Here is a 22,768-nt window from a genome sequence, read left to right on the forward strand (position 1 = left end):
TTTATTTGCGAGAGATACATTTCTTCAATAATAATTAGAATATATTCTACAAATATAACGTCATGTAAATTCTTTATTTAATTTTTAATATATATAATATATATAGCTCCTTGTAATTAATGCAATCAAATTTTTATTTTTAGGGCATAAATAAAGAATTGATATTTGTACTACATTTTATTGTGGTATAAAAAATATATGTAGTCTATCTAGGCCATAAAAATATGCTCAACATTTACAGAAACAGATTTGTACACAACAATGGAAGACATTGTTTATAATTGCGTGACGAATCACGGAATTAAGCTTTTTACGTTCTTACTCATGAAATTTAAGAACACAGTGAAGTTGAGTGAACTTTTGTTATATCATAAAATCACACGTAATTACAGTCTCATTGCATAGTAGGCATCGCCGTCGACGACGCGATATCGGTAGCATCACTGGATCTCCATAGCTGTGTTATTGTCTTCGTTTGCGTGTGGAAATTTACTCCCTAAAATAAGATTAATCAAAGAGCTCTTGTTACTACAATATATTATTGTTATGTTATATGTCTATTATTTGTTCACAAAAATTCTACTCAATTATTATTATTTTCTGTCGTACTATAAATAGTATACGTATATATAGTATATACGATAATAATGCAATTATTTATCAAAGACAACAATTCCAATTAAAAATGGGATATTTTTATCACTTTTAACTATTTTTATTACTTTTGATACGTTTCAGTTAGTTTCAGTAACTAATTGTAATTAGAAAATTATTTTTAAGAATTATAAGTATATGATTTATTTTGATAAATAGACCTGATTCGTCAAAATAAAGACCCGCGAAGTTGCATGTACTCACGTATTTGCCATAAAAGTGCATATCGCCGAGGAAGGAACCCTTGTTACCAGTGAAACTGAACATCGGTAGAGGAACGGGTATGGGAACATTAATTCCGACTTGGCCGGCTTCGATTCTGTTTACGAATGCCCTGGCTGTCGCCCCATTTGTCGTGAAAATTGCCGTGCCATTGCCGTAAGGATTTTTATTGATGATGTCGATGGCCTCGTCGGTGGTGTCGGCGAACATGCACGATAAAACGGGTCCGAATATTTCTTCCGTGTAACACTTCATCGTAGGCTGTAACGTGCATATCAAGCAGACTGTGATATAAATAAAGTGGAATATAACCATGCAGTGTTAAATTAAAATATAACGTTAATTAAAATACAGCACAGACTCTAAATCTTATGAATCTTAAATAAGATAATTTCATGGATAAAACTCTCGTACCAGCTATATGAAGAATAATTTAATTTTCGGTTTTTATTTGGGTGAACAGGCTTTTCTCAAAAAGTTCCTAGTTGATTTTTTAATTCACAACGATTTAAAAGCTTAAGTTTTATTAATTTATTTTATTTAAAGCTTGAGCTTGATCAATTTCTGAACTAGCACAGCTATTGTACCTTAACGTCAGTTAACACTGTGGGTCCGACGAAATTCCCGTTTTCGTAGCCGGGCACAACGATATCTCTTCCGTCGAGATCCAATTTCGCGCCGTCTTTAACGCCGGATTCGACCAGCTCTCTGATCCTCTGCTTCGCTTGCGGCGATATAACAGGTCCCAGATCCGTGCCGGGCACGTGACCGGCGTTTACCTTCAACTTCTTCGCCGCCTTTACTAGTTCGGGTATCCATTCCTTGGATTTGCCCACGAAAATGGCCACCGAGAGCGCCATGCATCGCTGCCCGGCGGCGCCGAAAGCCGCCCCGGCGATTTGCGACAACGTTTTGTTCTTATTCGCGTCTGGCAGAACGACGCAATGATTCTTAGCGCCCATGTTGCACTGTACCCTTTTGCCGTGCGCGCTGCTCTGCTTGTAAATATACTTGCCCTGAAAATTGAAGAATTTATTATTATTCATTATTGATTTATTATTATCCATATTATGATATTGCCTCATTACAGCTTATTTTAACTAGAAATGTTTTTACCGCAAACTTTACACACAAAAAATATATTTTAACCAAAATAGACAACGTCTGATAAAAATAATATTTTTAGAGGATAAAAGCAAAAGAAGAAAAGGCTCAATTTTGCGATTGCAGTGATAACACAGAACACAATTTCGATTCTTGATCTCGTTTTTCATCTTCGCTTACCGCCTGATCGGAACCGACGAACGAGACAGCCTTGATGTCGGGATGCTCGCAGATGAAGTCTACAGCTGCATGTTGGCCGTGTATTACATTCAGAAGGCCAGCTGGTGCACCGGCTTTCGTGAAGAGTTCAGCGAGGATCATGGACGCACCTGGTACCCGTTCAGACGGCTTCAGGATAGCGGCGTTCCCGCACGCGACCGATATCGGAAACGACCAGAGCGGTATCATAGCGGGGAAGTTGAAGGGACAAATGGATGCGGTAATACCGAGAGGTACTTTGTACGAAATGATGTCCATGTCCGTGGCGATATTGGCCGTGGATTCGCCCATTTGCAGCATCGGGATCGACGTGCACGCATCGACGACCTCTGCCGTTAATTAAAAATCAATCGATATCCACGCAGTATCGTTCATTGAATATTAATCGTGATTACAATTTTAAATTATTATGATTACATTTTGCATAATTTTGGTCGACCCATTTCTTTTAATTAGAATTAAAATAATATTCGTGCATATCAGGGTAATTTCTTTCATATTTATTTAACATCTTTTATATTTTTATTCAACAATTTTGATTAAATCATTAAAAAACGTCGAGTTAAATAATAAATTAGAGCATTGCCTGATGTACATGATAATTTATATCACAGTTTGACACGATATACTTACGAAGACCTCGAAGCACATCTCCCTCCGCGTCAGCCATAGTCTTTCCATTTTCTTTCACGAGATTCGCCGCAATATCTTTCTGCGAACAGATGAGTAACACGTAAGAATGAGATAAAAACGAATAAGAAATGAAGATATGATGACACTGTAGCATAAAATATTTGCTACGATGCCCACACAACGCTAATTGGAATTGCCTAGTAGCGATAGTTCGCGCTGTTGATGTCTGTCTATAAGTGTCAGTAACTTCGCCTCGTTAATCATCGCTCGTTAATCACTTTTAATCCGAATATACGACGTGTCATCACCTCTCTTTCACCTCTTTCTCTACTTTTCCAACGTAATATTCCAACGTAATTAATTAGTAAAATACCTTGAAGTTTTAAGGTCTTAGAATTTAGAATTGATAAACTGACCGAGTGTTCGCGGATGAGAGCCTGATATCTTAGCATCAAATTTTGTCTCGTTAGCACGCTGGTGTGCCGCCAGCTCTCGTATGCCTTCCGTGCACTCTGTACCGCACTCTCCATCTCGTTCCTCGTGCATTTTGGAGTGCGGCATAACAATTGATTCGTCGCTGGATCGTGGACATCCGTGAACTCCGTGGCCTTTGACTCTGGAAAAAGAGTTTCGATTTATAGATTGATGTGATTTATATGTAAATTGTATTATTAAAATTATTTAAAATGCTCTCATTAATTAATGTGTAATTATAAATTTCTGTGTAGTAAATATTGCAATTTACCAATGTATTTATTATTAACCTGACAAGAAACGACGTTATTTAATTAATATCTAATTAATGTAAAGTTATTGACAATTCGTATTTCTCATTAAAAATGTATTCTTCTTGATATCTACTTTTTATAAATAATCTATGCAATAGATGGACACATATCCTCGGAAAAATGAATGTAAACATCATATTGTAATAACGTAAAGTGCATTTTGCTTGAGGATACGTGTAAATATCATCTTCAACTTATCCTACATAGTATCAGAAGTATGAATATTTTCTCGTACGTCTGTCATGTTCGCGATGCACTTTGTTATAAATATTTAAACTGCATTTTACTCCAAATATGTCGATACATTGTCAATATATAGAAAAATATGTTTAAAATTTATCGATTAAAATTCCTGAAGGGAAGATCTTATTATTTTTTGTACAGAAAAGCGTGTGAAAAAGCATATAGATAATAATATTTTATAGTATAGGAAAATAAGCACTTTAAGCGGAAAACTTCTTCTGTATTTATAAAATAAATTAAGAGAAATACAAATAAAAAGTAATGAATCTTTATAATTATATAACGATAATTACCTATGAATTGTCCATCGATGTACATTTTAACTGTCGGGGCGGCATTGCTGTAGGATCTGGTTAAGCGTGTCTGGAATATTTTTATACTAATTGGTACAAAAAATATTATATCTCGTATTTTTGTTTAAATCATTTTTCCGTAATATACCTATATAATAACACGTATTGTTAGAAATTAATTTAGAGAAATTAATAACGAATAATATTGTTTCAATCAAATGCGATTTAAATTAATTGCTGTCCATTAAATTACTTGTAATTAACAAAACTTTTATTTAATAATGTATAATATATTGTACTTTGAAAGCTAATGTGCATGTGAAATATGTACGTATTTAATAGTTAATATGAAATATAGATATTAATCTATTAAATGAATATTTATTATTTCATATTAAATATCCTTTATTTTATTCATAAACGTGAGAATTTGTGAAACGTTTCATTCTGCAATTTTATTTACCGATTGCACAATTGTACAATCAATATGCATTGGTAAGTGAGTAAAGCTGCGTCACTCGAACTATATGAATATCTTTAAGTTATAGGCAAAACATGATAGTGCTGCTTTCAAGTCAATAAATATATGACGGTTCACTTTTGCCGGCACTGTTTCGTCGTTTGCACATACTACACGAAGTTGAGAAGCTCTATTGCGACAGAAATTAGTAATGGTGTTTTTCTCCTTACAAACGTCATAGTCTGAGGATCAATTGGTCAGACGATTGTCACTTCGTAAATTTGATTAATGCACTGATGCATCCCAAAGATTTTGCATCTTTAAATCGATTCTGACAATATATTTTATTTTAATTAAACAAAATAATTGAAAAGAACAAATAATTTATCTTGTTTAGATTTTATAGATATCAGATATGATATATCTAAAATAAACGAGAGAATATATAATTTTTCGAAAACAAAAACAATTATATTTATCAAAAACTCGAATAAATTGGAACTTCTAAAATGATACAATTTTAACAATGCACAAATATATTTTATCAATATTCCCTATTCCAATATATTTGTCTGGGTTATCGGATTACAGATGTCTCAATTGCGTGGTCGTAAGTTGCTGATAAGCGTACTCGCTCATTTAGATAACATTTGCAGGAGCTAAGTTTAAATTTAGTTCTACCACACACGAAGATTTTTTTTTTACAGAATAGAGCATTTAATAAAAAACACGTATATTTACAAATTAATTAAAAATTATTACACAATATTTATTGTTTTACAAGTGAATTTAATATATCTATAATAATTTTTGTTTCGTCAAAGATTTACTTTCGAAAATTATAGTATAAACATGCAACGAACACATTATAATGCTGTTAGTGACATATCATTAATAAATTAGCATCTGGCATACAGATTAATTCATTTCTTATTCAAAGATCGCAAGCGTAATAGAGGCCAAGGTATTTTCTCATTAATATAAATTTTTAGAAAATAAACCAACAATCTATTTCATGTCACTCTTCGGATTTTATTAATTAATAATTAAAAACTTTGCACAAAGTATAAAAATATTACTTAAAAAAGGATATAATAAATTATTAACACAACAGAGGGCAAAGCAGAGGGTAATAAATAAAGACAAATATCACTTCACAGTTCCTAAAAATATTCATATTAATATATCGGAAGCACTCAATATTCGCTGATGCGAATATAAAAGTAGCCATTTGGGGATTTACAGAAGCGGTGAAAAAAATATCGTCGGAGCACGAACAACAATTTGCAGATCGATTTTCGCGCTTTAACGTGGAGCTTTCGCAGTTCGTCGGATATCCACTAGATGGTCCGATTTCCTGCATGAATACGTTCAAATGCAGCTTGCAGCTGCAGCTGCGGGGCAACGAATTTTCAAAGAGCGTGGAAAATGACAGTCAGCGTACCGAGCGCGACGGCGACGTATATTTTCGTACCTCACACTTGACGATTCTCGCGAGGAGCGTCATGCTTTCGGTTAACACGTTCGACACGAGCGGCTTGGAACTGAATGATTCGTGTGGAAAAAATGACCTTACATTCAACCGACGTGGCACACGATGTTTTCTGATAAGATAATACATGTTTGTTTAGAACGTCTCCCACGATCGATGCCTCTGCAGCGATGAGTCGAACCTAACGACTCGAATCGCGTAAAGGAAGATAGATGGCTAAGAGCTATCGACGTAACAATTATTTTATAATGCGATCTTATACTGAATTTTATTTAACAAAAAGTCGGCAGCAATGACGTATTCATTATTATTGTAGATTTCTCAATTAGATATGATGGATATACCAATAACAATTTTGAGATGCTTCTATTTTAAAATACATTTGAAAATGCGTAGTTTGATGTACAGAATTTAAATATATTCAAAAAGTGCTGATATTGAAAGGAAAAAAGTGCTGGTATTTGAGAAGAAGAAAATCATTTGTTAGAAATATTTTTCTAAAAAGATTGTTATTAAAAACTCATTTACAAAATTTAAAAAAATTAAAAATATATTAATTTTCTGCACATAGTTTTAGTTGATTATATTTAAAAATATTGGAAATAATTAACACAAGTCTAAGTATGACTTACTTTAAGTGTTACCTTTACCGGATAAAACGGTAAATACCTAAAGACCAACTGTTGGAAACTTGATGGCAATGTCTGCACGAAGTAGACACATTGCTGGACTTTCAGTGCCTCAGATGTCGCTACAATGTTACATTGGACAGCTAATTAAATTTTTAACAATAAATATAATTTCATTTCGCTATACGCTTTATAATGTACGCTTTAATTTATTCGTAATTTCAGACGTATGTTTAAAAATGTGCAATTAGACTCAAACCATGATTAATTCAGTTTTAATATTTCATATAAACAAGGATGTATAAATTATAAAAATATTACGATTAGAAAAAAAAATTTAATATTTTGTTTAAGATTTTATAATACATTTTTTAAAATTTAATAGTTTTTATAAGATTTTAATATTTTATTAATTATGATACATCATAGAATTATATTCAATACTTATGAAATCCTTAGCAAAATACTGAAATAGCACTAGCAATTAAATTTATATTATTAATTAATTTTTAAAAGGCGATATTTTACATGCTGCGGTTATATGTATATTAAATAAAAAAATTATACAATATATTTATGTATTATAGAATGTATTACATAAATTATACAAGCGTCCTCGTGCGTGATCAACAAGATTTACTATTAAAATATCTTTAAAAAGACTGCCATAAAAAGATTGCAGAAATAAGATATTTATACAGACCTCGCAAGATTTAAATACTCGTGATATTTCGTTTCCTGCATGCTAGAAGAAATTTTTCGCGAAGAGTTTCGAGACTCGTATGTCAGGATGACTGATCAAGTCTGAAGCAAAAATGTTATAAACAGTATTTTTTGTGCACATTCAAATTCCGCGATCGGCAGTGCGTGCGTAGAGCATTGAAGGCAAAAGCCAAGCTAACGATTGCCGGTCGCACACGTCATGTGATTATATGGGACTTGATTGGCGGACAATCATCGGAGGCAATGCGGAGTCCTACCCCGTTATGCTAAAGTAGACAGTCCGCACGACCGACTGTCTACTTGCACACATTTACGCGCGATTTCTAGATCATGCGGTATGGTGTGCAAGGAAAGTGAAATGCCTTGGAAACCCAGCTCGGAAACACAAACAAACCGTACGCTTCTCGTTAGCAATAATTATAATTTAGTGGTAGAACTTGTTATTAGACATTATAAATCAGACGACAATATATTGAACTCAGCGACGTCAACTTTCTAAATTTCTTTTCTAGAACTCTTTTCTAATTCCGCAGAAACGTTTGTTTGAATTTCTAGAGCTTCCGCACAATCTTGAAAGTTGCGTTTTTATAATTATTATTATTATTAAGGGCTTCAAACTTGATACTATATTACCAATAACAAATTTTAACATTTACAATGTGCGCCAATTATTTAATTAAGTTTATTATTTAACTTATTTAAAACAAGTATTTCATTCATTTAAAATCATATTTAATTTATTTAAAATAACAATCTCTGAAAGATTCATGTTATAAATTTACACGGATATTTGACGAGAAAATTGTAGATGTTAAAATATAATATAGACGTATATAATAATAATTAAATATATAATAATTATGTAATAAAAATTTAAATAAATTAAAATATTATTAACGATCATACGTTAGCAAAGATTAGTTCTAAACAGCGGCAGATTATGTAAGAATGTATGAAGAAGAGATGTAAAATATCTGTTATTATTCTTTCACTCAGATAGAATTTTAAAGAAGGAAAACGAAACATGTGTGAAACTCTGTACAAATTACTCATTAAACTCTGGCCACGAAGAAAGTTATAATTGTATATCTTCAATGAAATCTATAGTTTTTCTCAAGCGATCGAAAGCCTTGTTTTATGCACGAACGATCACTCGCAATTAATTACATATTGAATTGCCACTGAATGCCTGATCACCGTAACTTATAGATCGTAATACGAGATAATCGTGTGTATACAAAGCTAGAATCGCTATGCTTCCTGCTCCGAAACGACGATTTCGAATGCACGTTCCGTTCGTCGTAGTTCGCAGCTGTCGGTGGAATAATAAAAAGTGAAAAGCATTGACGAAATATGTGTTTCTCGTAAACGGGAGTCGGCCTGTCAGGTCGCGTGTGACATAACGGCGACGATAATCTCTTCGGCGCCAATCGCCGCGAGCGAAACGGCACATACACGGTTGTTTTCCACGCGTCATTATTGCGTTTCGCTTTGCGCGAGAATGATGCCGAACCCAGAGTTCTTCTAATCAAGCTACTTCATCAAATTGAATATTGTCGGAATAACAATTTGTTTATCATGCATCACGTTAATCTTTTTTAACGATGTTCTCACGATTAGTTCCGTGTGGCTGCGAGCGATGTATATGCATCGTGCAGAATGTATTGATTTATAAATTTGAAATATTTCTACTCTGTATGAATTTTATTATCTTCGGCGAAAGTATTTTTATAATAATTCTCTACACGATAGAAAACAATAATTCTTTTGGACAAGATCTTTTAAGAGATCTATCGTTATCGCTGATAACAACGGCTGATAATTTAGATAAATAAATTTATATACGTTTGCAATCTTTTTTGTGCCCGACACTTGAAATCCTAATACTTTTACGTATTATATATATTTATATTTATATTTACCTACATGAGATAATAATTAAGATAATTAAGATAAATTGTTTTTATCGGATTGTTTTTATCGCAACGAAAGATATCGCTTAAACTTTATTTTGTACAATTCTCATGTAAGAATAAGAAATAAGATAGTGAATAGGAAGATTGGCAAAGGATCTTTTAACCATAGCAAGTATTTGCATGGATAGAACGTATTTTAACGAACATTCATATTCATACTGAAAAGATACGATGGTTGCTAACGCATCTACTTCTCTCTACTTGCCTACGAGAGTTTCCTGAGCTGAGTTGTATAAAGATTATGTTATCAGCCTGGCAAGGGATATCGTAACGCTGTTTTGTAACACGCTGAATATATTAAGTTAGTCGTACGATGCAAACCACTTTGCAAATTAAACAGCCTTCGAATTATTACTGTTTTGTGAATTAAAACAATATCTATTTGTGTGTGTGTGTGTGTGTGTGTAGCGCGCGCGCGCGCGCTATTCATTCTACATGAAGGCCAAAGTTAGAAGTTTTTCTCACGCGTTAGATATTAAGATGTACAGTATTTATAACAGTCAATAAGATTTTCAGTATAACGTAATACCTACAGTGAAAAAAAATTAGTTTTGTATGATCTTTGTTAATGATTTAAGTAAAAAAGTTTTGCTTTACGTCAAAATTAAAAATGATAGTAAATAGAAAGTTGTTTTGTTATAATTAAGTTATTACGCTTTCGCAAAAAGATATGCTATTTGTTTAAACAAAATAATTAAAAACAATATAATAAGATATTAAATAATTAAAGTAAGATCAAAATACATGCATAAATGGCAGAGAGATAAATGTAAATTCGTCTACGTTAAAAGAAATAGAAATCATATTCTTAATTATGTAAAAACGTGCAATATTAACGTGCATTATTAACGTGCTATTAACGTTGCAGCGATTATGTTAATTAGTAACGGAAAAAGAGCAGAAATACAAATTGGTGCAACGCAAGGTTGGCGCTGTTGCCATCTAATAGCATTTCCTCCTTGGCTCATATATCCACTACTTTACATATACGCCTACGTCTACTTGTAAAATAGAGCTACGTGTCCGATTTGAGTGAAATCGTGTATCGAGATCGGCGGACGAAATAAAGTTTCAAGATTAACGTTCGTGCTTCATAATTCTCGTTCTCGAAAAATTGATAAAATTATTTATATGCATTTTCTTGCATTAAACTTCTCATTACTTTTTCTTTCGAGCATACTCGTGTAGTAATTAACGGCGAAATGCAAATTAAATTATTACGCTTGCAAATATATTCACGATAAAATTATAGCACGCGTGGAGTCACAGTAGTATAATTGAAAAATAAATAAAACACTTTATTAATATCAAAATATCGCAATTATTTTGGACACTTTTTACGCGTCAGATTAAAGAAAAAGAGACAAGAATATCTCACAGAAAAACGTAGTTACATTTTATGGAAAATGTTAAATGTATTAGAATATTTGTACGAGATGGCACAATATGCACAATCTTATTTTTATGTATTTTTATTCATGACTTGTGATCATTATTCTGGCCGATTGCTCGATTGAGACATTGAGAAACGAGTGAAAAACATTACGAACGGATCGGAACATTCTCGATTTCGGTGTTAAGAGACTGTCGACCGCACAAACAACTCACGAACGAAATAAAGGTTTCGAGCTTAGAAAGGTTTCGATTCTAGGACGATCCCATAAAGAGACAGACGTGAAAGTTCGTCACCTATCCTAGACAAAGTAGAAAGTTTTTTTTTCTTCCCTTTTCCGAGACAGTTAGGGACCCTCACGTACACGCGAGTTCATGGCTTGTGTATGTATTTTACACGGGTCACCCACGTTTGTGTGCGAGTATTTATAATTCATATCAACGTATTCCTCGCCGCGCGATTAGATTAGAAATCACGTACGTACGCACGTGTGCGATCGAATAACGTATACGTGGGTTGCGCCGACAAGCCGTGTGTTGGCGATCCGATTGTCAACGAGAAAATAACTCAAATATAATGCTGATCGGATAGAGAAATGTTTCAAAGATCAGCTGCAGGATGTTGTGACGTTTATGTTTGCGTCGCGTTTTCCTATTTTTCTATGACTGCTTATTATTTATTTCCAGTCCCATTTCTTTCGGTAAGAACAGGTATCGAACATTCTGTTGTCTGCTTTCTTAATTAACAACTTTAGCAGGAGAAAATACAAAGCACGCGCGCAATTATACTCGGCCACCCGCATATTTTATTTATCATAAAATAAGTAGGATACGCCCGGGTTTTGCTCGGAAAATAATATGAAATGAAACAATGTAGTTACTTATTTGCAAGAACTGCAAACTATCTAGAGTTTGTTCAGCTTTGTTTCTTTGGAACGTAATGATATTCTACTCATAGCTGTCACAATAAAACAAAAGGATAAAGGAAGCATTCCGTTTTACAATTATTTCATCTTGCATTATTTTAATATTTATTATTCCCTCGGCAATTTTCAAAAGTCCTAGACCATAGCCTTTCCTCGCAATGGCGAAAGAACTTGATATATGTGGAAATATTATGAAGTTTTACGCAGTCTTGCGTATACGCACTAATTACAGAAATAGACGTGGTGCGCACGTGCACGTAGGAGGACTCCTGCGTCGCGTGTTCGCAGACCAGGACACGAAAACGGTTCGGCGTCGCTCTCGCGTAACACCGGCTTTAATATTCAGCGCGACGAAACGGCCCGATTACGAAACCGCGCGTTGCAAGACACCTGGTAATTCGATAATAATGCACGTGGGTAAGGCGGCGCGACGACATGCCATGAGACGACACCAGCCCGAGGTCGGCGAGCGCAGTTTCGAAATTTCGGAGCGAGAAGCTGCTACACGCACGCCTGCTACGATGCGTCGCAGGTGCACCGTTTCCGAGACACGGCCGTCTCTCGCGGCCACGTCGTACCGGGGTACGCCGATCATTTCCCCTTGATCGAGAAAGCGTTCGCCGTCGCAATCCCGATCCGTTCGACTTTGTTTCAGCCGTTCAAATAAAAAAAAGCGCGAGTTTCCGCGCGGCAGTTTCGACAGGTTCGCAATCCTCGAGGTCCATGCTTTAACTGCTACAGACGCTCGAGAAATGTAAAACGGTACTCGTCTCGCGCAAATGAAAATATACGACGGTGGAATATATAAATCGTGAAAGTATGTGCATTCCGAGTTAGTTTTAATATGCAAGTCGGCGAGGCAATCTAATGATCTTGTAAAGCTAGTGACGTAGAAAAACAACGAGCCGCGTCCCGTGACGTATGAAACGCGTCCGCGACGTTTACACGGTCCGTGGAAGATTCTCGAGATTCTTGGCGATCGTCCAAACACAATGAGAGTTAAAAGTCGCCTCTTTCTCTCCGCGCGAGCGTGCTGCTGGCGGCGAGAAATTTGCAAGTTCAATCCGTCGCCGTCGTTGACCTGAGAGCCTTCGGTTACCTCAGGTCATTACGAAAGTAATTATTAGAATCGTATAAATAATTCTCGCGTAAAGAAAACTTATAATTACGTAATGGGAGATAATATACTGAATCATATATATGTACCATTTTTATTATGATGTATTATTAGATCGTTTATTGTATCATTGATATATTTTTTTTAAGTTCTTCCTCAATCACTTGATACAGATTAGTGCTATCAAATTCTGATAATATAGATATTATAGATTATTGATAGTGTGCGTTCTCTCTCTCTTTCTTTCTCTTTTTTTCTCTCTTTATGATTCATCTATTAACGCAGTACGACTGGTACTACTGGTATGAAGATTTTTATTTTAGAAAATAAAGAATGTGTTAATGATTTATATAAAACAAATATATATATCTTTAATATAAATTTTTCTAACTTTTTCGTTTGTGGTTTAGATATCGAGACAAAGACTTTGGATTAAATATAAAATGTACAGTACACAAAATTGTATTTGCACTTATTATATGCGTGTCAAACGGGCTAAATTTGGTTAGCGCCATAGAGTTTAAAATAATCGTTTTAAAATAGCTCGGCTTTCAGTCTCGATCCCCATGCCGACAAGATTACCTTGCAAACACGTAATTACAGAAACTGAAATTGAAATGTATAATTATTTCTCCAATTTGCGATCATGAAACACGCGGCAGCGTCCGGCTTATCCCGGATGAGTTATCCACGTTGCTAAATATTTTTAGAATGCGGAACAGGGAAACCGGCCTCAAGGTCATCACAACGACGACTGGCGAACCTGGCGCGAAGAACGCAACCTCCGTGAACGCGCGACTGGCACCTTTTGGAGAACAACAATCAAGGAACGTCCCCGGCTGGTATCCCTGATGGCGAAACGCCGTCACTGACTTTTATTATGTTTCCTACGTTCGCGCTTACACACAACTCGCGGCCTCGCCTTAATCCCCACTCGACGAGGCACTCCGGTCTTCCGGAGTCCGGTTGACCCCGGCGTGCACAGCCGATTTATAGCACTCGCGATCAACGTGCTGGCCTAGCGGCTCGCAAGCCTGACATTTTTGCATTTTTGGATATTCTTTTCTTAGGCGAGAGATGCCAGGCCTCGGATGGAAGCTATGCAGACGAATTCGCGCGATCTTATCTCCGTGTGTATCTTATCTTTCATTTAATTACGCGAAAACACTCCTGCACCGCCTATCTATCGGCATCTGCGATCTGTTAAAAAACCAGGTTTTTTTTATTACAATATTATTGTCGATACAGCCTTGCTAAATATTTTCTGAAATTTTATAAATTCAGGGGAAAGTTATCGGAAAGAGAGTAAATGCGGAAAATGTTAATTAAAGTTTTTAAATCAAGTTTAACCAAGTTCATGTGCGTGACACGTACGTAAATTAAAGTAAACTTTCGAATAGCATAGAAAGTATATAGTAAAAAATATGAAACTTGTATCGTATATAAATTTATCGCGGCGCATTATTGTAGCGCGATGCAATAAATATCGATAGCGAATGCTCGCTGGCTATAAATCACGAGGTAACAATGAACGCATAGATAGTCTTCCGGTACCAAGTGTGTAGCCGCACAAAGCCGATTTACAGTGCCAATTACCGAGCATTTCAAACTAATTGAAGCGTGCAGATTGATATGCGGTATATTCATTGCGCAATTAATACAACACAATACTTAAAACGAAAATGTCGCCTATTGATATTCATGATGACCGATCTCTCTCAATAACCATATATTTACACACGCGGGCTAACAAGCGAATGTGGAACATATAAATAGATCCTGTAATTGCACTTTGAGAATAGGATCATCAACGTGAGGTGCGCGTGTCGAGGAAAATCGAGGTATTTATAATTATAATAGCGGCTCTCCGGATCGACCGCTATATTTTGACGCGTTCGAGCGGATCAGAGTCGTGCACCCATTAATTTTACAAAGCGCGATTATGCGTGTTTCAAAAATCAATTCAATGGCCGGCCTTCTGTAAGAGATTAAACCACTTTGTGCACACGTCCATATATGGACGCGGAAGAAATTACACTTCAATCGAGAACATACGGGCGAGGCTGAAGTTTCGCGCGTGGATCGATGTTGCTTAGCTCGCAGTCTCATTGTATTTTTAGCTTTCTACGAGTGCGTACGCGGATCTATTTTTCCAACTATCGTATCCGCCCACATGTGTGTTTCTCGCCTGAGAAATGCTCTCGTTCGGCCTCACGCGCATTGCTACAGAAATGAGAAATCCGTTTTAGGATGAATTATTTCGCAATAAAAATATCATAAAAAAATTGGATATATATATTCTGATATTCGATGGTTACACAAATGATTGGAAGAATAATTTTTTCATTATTTTTTTGTGACATTAATGATGTTACACATTATTAATGAAATTATATTTACTATTTATTAATTTGTGAATAAGTAAATTGGAGAAATTTAAAGTATTTTGCGACAAAAAAGTAATCTGCACGAACGAATTGTTCTTAAATATGTAAAATAATATTTTCAGAATTGAAAATCAATTTATCAGAGTAAATTATTTAATATATTTCAAAAAATATAAACTTTTTTATACGTATTTCCATTTATATTTTCTTTTTATCGAAATCAAAAATTATCTTTCGAAGTATTTACACATCAATAATTGGCTGTAATCAATATTCTATTTAAATACTTAGAGTTACTTGTATTATTAATACAATGTGAATACCTTATGGTCATACGTAACAAGAGACAACGAGTTGCAAGAGCAAAACCTACTAACGAAGTCGCTTCAACTTCTGCAAACTAAGTGACTCATTCCTGATTCTTCATTTACACGCGATTCGCATTATACGCGGTAGGAAGCGTAATTATAGTCTTCCTGGGAGCGTACAAATTCGCACACGCTCGCGTACTGTTCCCGAACGTCGTAATGTTCCTATTCCGATCAGGTAAGAAACATCGGCACGCACCAGGCCTCCGCGAGGGCGCCGGGTTACTTCATTTTATCTCCAACGTAAATACGCACGGTAAATAAAATTTTATCTTGGCAGATGCTTCACGAGCGATATATTTTATCTAGCGTTCAAGGGCGAATGCCTACCCTCCCAAAAGGTGAACGAAGCGGTTTGTACTTTATCAAGAGTATGCGCACGTACATGGTAAGGAACGCTTTCTGAAATGTTTAATTGATTTATTAATCTCTGGAGCTTTTGTTTTTTAATATCACGGATTCGGTTCGCGAGAGCTCCAAACGCGATTCGCCACACGATTACGGACCACAAAGATTTTTCAATAAATATATAGTTTACACCAACAAGGCACCCGCTACCGTAAAGTGTTAACCGTTTTTGCGAGTTTGCGGCTAAACGCGAAGCTGGAGCGAACCGTTCTCCCGTAAGGTAAAGGTACCAATACCCGGACACTTAAGCATAGGAAATGTACCAATACCTGGACACGTATCTGTGTCTGGATACCTTTAAAAAAATATAAATTTATAAAAATAAACGTTTGGATATTATAATTAAAGTTTCAAACTACAAGAAAAAATACTTTTATCTTTGATTTTAATTTGCGTTATACTTATAAATAATAAAGGTGTCCGGATATACACGGAGAAAATTTTATATTAAATTTTACTATGCTGTCGCACCAACTGCAGACTATCAAGACGCACATTTTAAATGCTATAGTCTTACAGTAAAATTTTTGCTATAATTATAGCGTTAAATGCTATGATCGTAGCACTAAATGCAATGGACATAGTAAATTTTACTATAAGACTATAGCATTTAAACTGTGCGTCTTGATGGTCCGCAGCTAGTGCGACACCATAGTAATATTTACTATAAAATTTTCTCCATGTAGGTACATGTCCGGGTATTGGTACCTTTACCTTACCTGTCGCGAAATACGATCTTACGTGCTCCCGTATCGCCCGGCGGATTTCGCGCCGTGAAATTCCCCATCGTCGCGTAGGTAATCCCGCACGCATGCATGCATGTAAGCACGGCGGCGGTGCAGGCGCGGTGCGCTGCCGTTGTGTTTGCCCACGCACGTCGCGACTTTTTCTCGTCCGTGGTGTGCACAATATAACTCTCGTCCCGCGGCGCACACGTCGGGGAGGTACTTGGCGAACCTACCGCTCGGGCGAGCCCGAGGTTTTGCCTTCGCGTGGTTTCCTTTTCAGACGCAGCTATATACGAGGTACACCGCCTCTCGATATTTCAGCCCCGTCATTTTCCATCGGCATTATTGCCTTCTCAGTTCTTGTCGATCTTTTCAAACTTTTACGCTCGTATTGCACGCTACATGGTGGCCACACACACTTGTATTTTTACATCTTAATTCGCGATACTTTTCGACGATGTATGTTGCATAACTGTCAGAGGGATTCTTTCACGAGGAAAAAAAACATTTCATTTGTCGTATATAATAAGTTATTGAACGCACGGCAAATAAACCATCAAATATTAGGAAGAAAAATACATTATTAAGAAAATACATAATTTGTTTCTAATCCATCACGATAATGGCAATTACCATACTTCTCATAACTTTCCCAGCGGTTTTGAAATTGGCGCAATAAGTCGTCCACGTCAGCGGAGCCGGCTGTCCGAGGCAGAAGAAGCAGAGTATACTGCACTACGATAATTGCTTAATTACCTCCTCGTTACTGTGCGCTTCTACTTACTCCGATCGTCCAATTAAACTCCACCAACTCGAACTTTAATCGTCTCGATTCCCGCCATCGTGTGCTGGAGTGTGTAAACGCAGAGACCTGAAAAAACGTCGGCGCGCCGGCGAGCTCGTAAATGTCAGTGACAATAGCGTTTAGCGTGCAAAACGCTGAATCGAGAGCGGCCCTTGACATCCAATTCTCATTCTCCGTATACAATTAACGTGCACGCCGCTCCATCGAGATGAATCGCTCGCGTTTCCGCACAAAACGTAATGTCCGCAATAAGCAAAATTTTTATCTGTAAAAAAACTTTGTAAAAACATGATAGATGCTGAAAATTACGCTACATATGTTCTTTGAACTAAAATATGCATATAATAGCAGTAGAAATGGATCGAAATGAGGTAGATAACATATCTTTTACTAAATAAATAAAAACGATCGAAGTTCTTCCATCATTCTTTTCATGTTCAAAATAAACAATTTTCGTTTTTCTGTTTGAGTATTTTAAAAAATGTAGCTATTATAGATATAGATCTGAAAATAATTTTATTGCACCATCAAAATAATTATAAGTCGCTAAAGCATGATGATAATGCTGTAAAAAATTTTGACATTTTTGAGTGTTCTACATAATTATTTTGATGGTGCAACAAAATTATTTTCAGATCTGTATCTAGCTAAATTTTTAGACACTTCAACAAAACCGTTCTTTCCGTATATAACATATACAAGCAAAGAATGAAGATTACTTGCCTGATATCAAAATGCAGCGAAACATCTTTTCAAGGACAATATTATCATTTATAATATAAGCATTCAGATATTAATAATGTATCAAGAATATCTTAACCGGCGGATTCCCGCTTAACTTTCCGAAGAAAGAATTCGCAAGAGCAAAAAGGACGCGAAAATGGCGAACGCGTTTCTTCCTCGCTGGACGCGCCGCTCCGCGGGGCACGGCGATTTGAAAATAGAATCAGGGAGCCGCGAAACTCGTCAAGGTCGGCAGGCCGAGAGAACGAGGGAGAGAAGAGCCCGGTGGATTTTCGTGGCCAGGGCTACGGGGCATCCGGTTGCCCAATGTTTTTTTGTCGCGTAAACGTGCGCGAGAAAGCGCACGGCAAAGACTTTCGCTTTCGAAAGCTGCGCGCCACTTATCAGCAAACTTTCTTCTCTTCTTGCTCCTCGACGAAAAGGCGCCTCGGTCCTTCTTGGTCGTACTCGATTTCCGAATAGTGGCCCCCGGGCGGAAATCTCACTATCGGTGACGTAAAAACAGCCAGGTAAGAACACTTTTTTTTTGTATATCTGCATGGGTACATTTTGTATTATCTATACAGATTTGTATAAGCTGCAGTTTATGTCTCTCTCTCTACGGGACGTGGGGTCGTACCGGTCTACCTAAATAAATTCCTTGAGGATCTATTCAGACTCTCGATTCTCTGGCAGAATGTTGCGTTACATCTGTAAACCAAACGTGCACGCGACTTTTCCGGATGGCGAGGAGAGAAAGCCTTTTGCGAGAAATTGCTATTACATTCTTCGTCGCTAACGAGAAATGCCTTTTTCTTATTTATTATTGTCACACGAAAATTCATTTACATTGAATAATACATGTGTGTCTTATCTATTCAGGTTTTAGTATTTATTTCCTTGTTAGATGAAATAGATATTCTATGTACATGTTGTAGCTTGTAATTTATAAATGGTTGAACTGTTATTACATTTGTAAAATTTAAAGCAAAATAAGCTAAGTGAACACGATACAATGGAGAAAATAAATGCATTATGGAATTTCAAACTGCAAACGAGAAAATTGCGCGGTCGAGGCAAGATCTATGACGATTAGCGCACGTGTCACGTTAATTTTCGCTTTTGAAAACGTATACGTTTTATTGCTAATCGCTGCTGAATAATCCTTCTAGAATCAGGCGTCTTGACGCGGTGTACATAAATGCCGGGTACAAGTGTCATGCAAACATCGAAGGGAAAATCCACCGGAAACATCAGATATACACAATGACCGCGCATAACCGAAGACGAAGAAAATAATGCTCACGTGGCGCGTAGTTCCCTCTAATTTTATTTTTAAAGCACGATCAGAGTAAATGCCCCGACCAGTCATCAGTAAATTACCATTATTACTTCTGTAGTCGTTTAACATAATACAGTCAATAATTAGAAAAAACGCTCTCAAGATATACAATCAATATAATTAGGATAAGGCAAATAAGAGAGAACACGCCGTTATTAAAACGAGAGATATAAAATAATAAATTTTTTGTGTTTTTCCAAGTACACAAATTTATATAAATAATATAGTCATATCTCTCTTGAAAATGAACGCGACTACACTAAAGTTTAATTATTATGCATTCTATAAATAATGCGACTTTTCTGTTAAGTATACAATAAAAGAATAAATGTTGCTACTAAAATAAAGGTACCTCTTCAAAATAAATATCTTCAATAAAAAAATGTTCTTAGAACACGGTTAAAATAACTTTTTTTTTTTTCATTTTTACACGAAACGCCCGCGTTATTTCTGAGTTACTTAATAATAGAAATCAAAGTAATTATACAGCATTACTCATTTTAATTATAATTTGTTAATTATATTATTTTTCTTTAATATTTTCCACATTTATATTAACTTTATATAACATACTTTACGCACATCATAATTTTACGCACATCGTAATATTTTTTGCAAATCGTTTACTTTGGCACTTCTTCTTTTAGTTAAGTATAATATAAGAAATGTTGCTCTCTCAATTATCGAAACAAAAGCTGAGTGATACCGAGAGGAAATCCAAATTTTGATAAAAATGTTTCTTGGAAAACGAACAATATGTTATACCAGTTATACGCATATACGATAAAACGCAATCTTTCAAACAAAATAGACTCCTGATAGGTCATGTATTTGTGTACCATGATAGCGATACACGATGCCCGAGAAAGGAAAGCGATTTTCCGGCGGAGCGAGATATCTGTGTGCGTATTCCATTTTTATCTGGAAGCGGAGCCGCCTCGTTTATTGATACCGATGTTATTGCTAAGCTAACGTTGGGCGCGTCGCATATCGCGAGCTATCCGATGGAAGAACACTCGCGGCGATCGAAAGTGCATCAGCCGCGCTTCCTTTTCCCCGCAATCGAAGCGGAGCAATTAGAGTCGTCGACGTGATTAAAAAGGCTCGTCGCGTGTGGTCTGACATAACGCAGGTACCGGACATTTTCATTTGCTACATGCAACTCCATGCAACGCACTTCGCACCCGTACGTTGTTGCATGACGAATAATAATTGTCTAACGGATTTTCGGAATTAACGTTTATTCATAAAAGAAACTCTGATATTATACTAGTCTTGTAGAACGTCCACCAAAATCAATTTTATTTTCAGGAGAGACAGATGTATAAGGCAACAAAAAATTTACAATTTTTAATGAAAATTTAATTCAAGTAAATTATAATGATTTGAACAAATTAGGTTAATTATAGTGAATTAATTAATTACGATGAATTAAATAAATTATGACATAAACAAATAGGCGTAGATACAAATCATGCGAGAGCAATCTGCAAAATATCGTGTTGGGCACACGATATTTGTCTTGAGATGCAGATGCGTATCGTCTCGGTCTCGCACGGCCTACCTACGCGATGCACGCGAACGCAGCTCGATTCTGAAGAATATTTTACTATCGCTTTTAAGATTTTCTGGCGTATCGTTTATTCGCGGCGCGCATTCACTGAGACATCAAAACGTTCATAAAAAATCCAAGACCTGTCGTAACATTGCCATTTTTAACTGCAAAACAACTATAATATATGCGCGTCTTACTTGACGCCCGCTTCGCCGGGATGCCGCTTCTCCTGACGCTGCGATATGGAAATGCATCCGCAGCGTTTTATACGCGACTATCTTTATTTATTTTTGCCCTTTTACCTGCATCCAGTAAAATAATCGAGAAGTCGTAATTCGAGTCGTAACATTTCTTTAAAATATGTCGAGTCGGAGGATTCTGCTTTATGTACATTGCTGAAAATAATTGCCTCGTGATGTTCCATAAATATGAAACATTTAAACATTCGCAGTTTCGTGTGAAACATTGCTGATAGAATTTTAAGAAGTTTCTTTCAATTTCAATATAAATTGAAGAAGCAAATAAATGAAAATTAATGACTTGGAAATTTCTTTCGGCATTTATAAAGATATAATTTAATATTACACATGAAAATTATTCTAACATTTACTAAATTACCGTGGCTAAGGTAATATTTTTCACAATAAAAATTTAAAACTATTTAATTTAGAAATTACATCAACTGACCAAAACCCATGGTCGAAATTAATAATGCCTCGATGATTGATCCGAAAAAGTGCTGTGTGAATCTGACAAACCAAGTTATTGGCTAACAGTTTTTCAAAGTTCATATTGAAAAGACGTTATTTATTGCCAGTCACGGTCGATTTAAAGAAATTACTTGATTGATTTACTAAATTATTAAATTAAAATATAATACATATATATATGATGTAAAAGAAAATAATACTTTATTTGAAAAATAATTTAACTTTCGTGTGTGTCTGATTTGCTTTATCCAATTTTTCTCCTAATTTTTTTATTAATTAATTGCACACAAAGTCCTTCTTTCTTCGCACATAATAAATCACAAACAGAAATGCAAAAATATATGTCGACAATCGAGTTCGAAAAATAATGTGCTTCGCGTATCAAACGCGGATTTAAAAAAAATTAAAATAGCCTTCGTATTTATTCCTACACGAAGCAACAGACACGTGGTACAAGGTCACTCGCAATAAACGTATTATGCTAATGCTATCCCAAGCCTCATCTGTGACGAAATGTCATGTAATAATCATGTGACTGGCTGTAGTAAATATACGCTGTTTAATACACGGATTTAAAAGTATAATTAAGTCTATATAGCTGGTGCGTGCGCCCGTACAACATTTGTTTTACAGCGCCTCACACTTAATCCGCTATTTGCATCTAATCAAATAAAGACATCAATATATACTGGACCTGTTCATGGTGTGCTAATAAAATATGACAATTCGAAGCCATTATCTTAAGTCAATAGACAATATTATTACGCGTGGTTAAACCGGAGTTAATGCAATCTTACAATAGTTATTTAGTTTGTTTTCTTGTATTGATATATGCCGTTTTGCATAATAGGAAATTTTATTACTATGAGGC

At 35.7% G+C, this 22,768-nt stretch overlaps 1 protein-coding gene across 1 annotated transcript; it reads right to left on the reverse strand.

The window, feature by feature from the left end:
- Positions 1-158: 158 nt before the first annotated feature.
- Positions 159-6,223, reverse strand: LOC139816465 (probable methylmalonate-semialdehyde/malonate-semialdehyde dehydrogenase [acylating], mitochondrial). The gene is made up of 8 exons (XM_071783973.1): positions 6,091-6,223; positions 4,157-4,226; positions 3,249-3,448; positions 2,833-2,911; positions 2,161-2,528; positions 1,464-1,892; positions 859-1,137; positions 159-496 (listed from the first exon to the last, which is right to left on the reverse strand). Exons 1-8 carry the CDS (start codon positions 6,121-6,123, stop codon positions 395-397), a joined length of 1,560 nt encoding a protein of 519 aa, XP_071640074.1. The 5' UTR covers positions 6,124-6,223; the 3' UTR covers positions 159-394.
- Positions 6,224-22,768: the final 16,545 nt, after the last annotated feature.

The sequence above is a fragment of the Temnothorax longispinosus genome, chromosome 7 (genome assembly GCF_030848805.1).
Source record: "Temnothorax longispinosus isolate EJ_2023e chromosome 7, Tlon_JGU_v1, whole genome shotgun sequence".
NCBI lineage: Eukaryota > Metazoa > Arthropoda > Insecta > Hymenoptera > Formicidae > Temnothorax > Temnothorax longispinosus.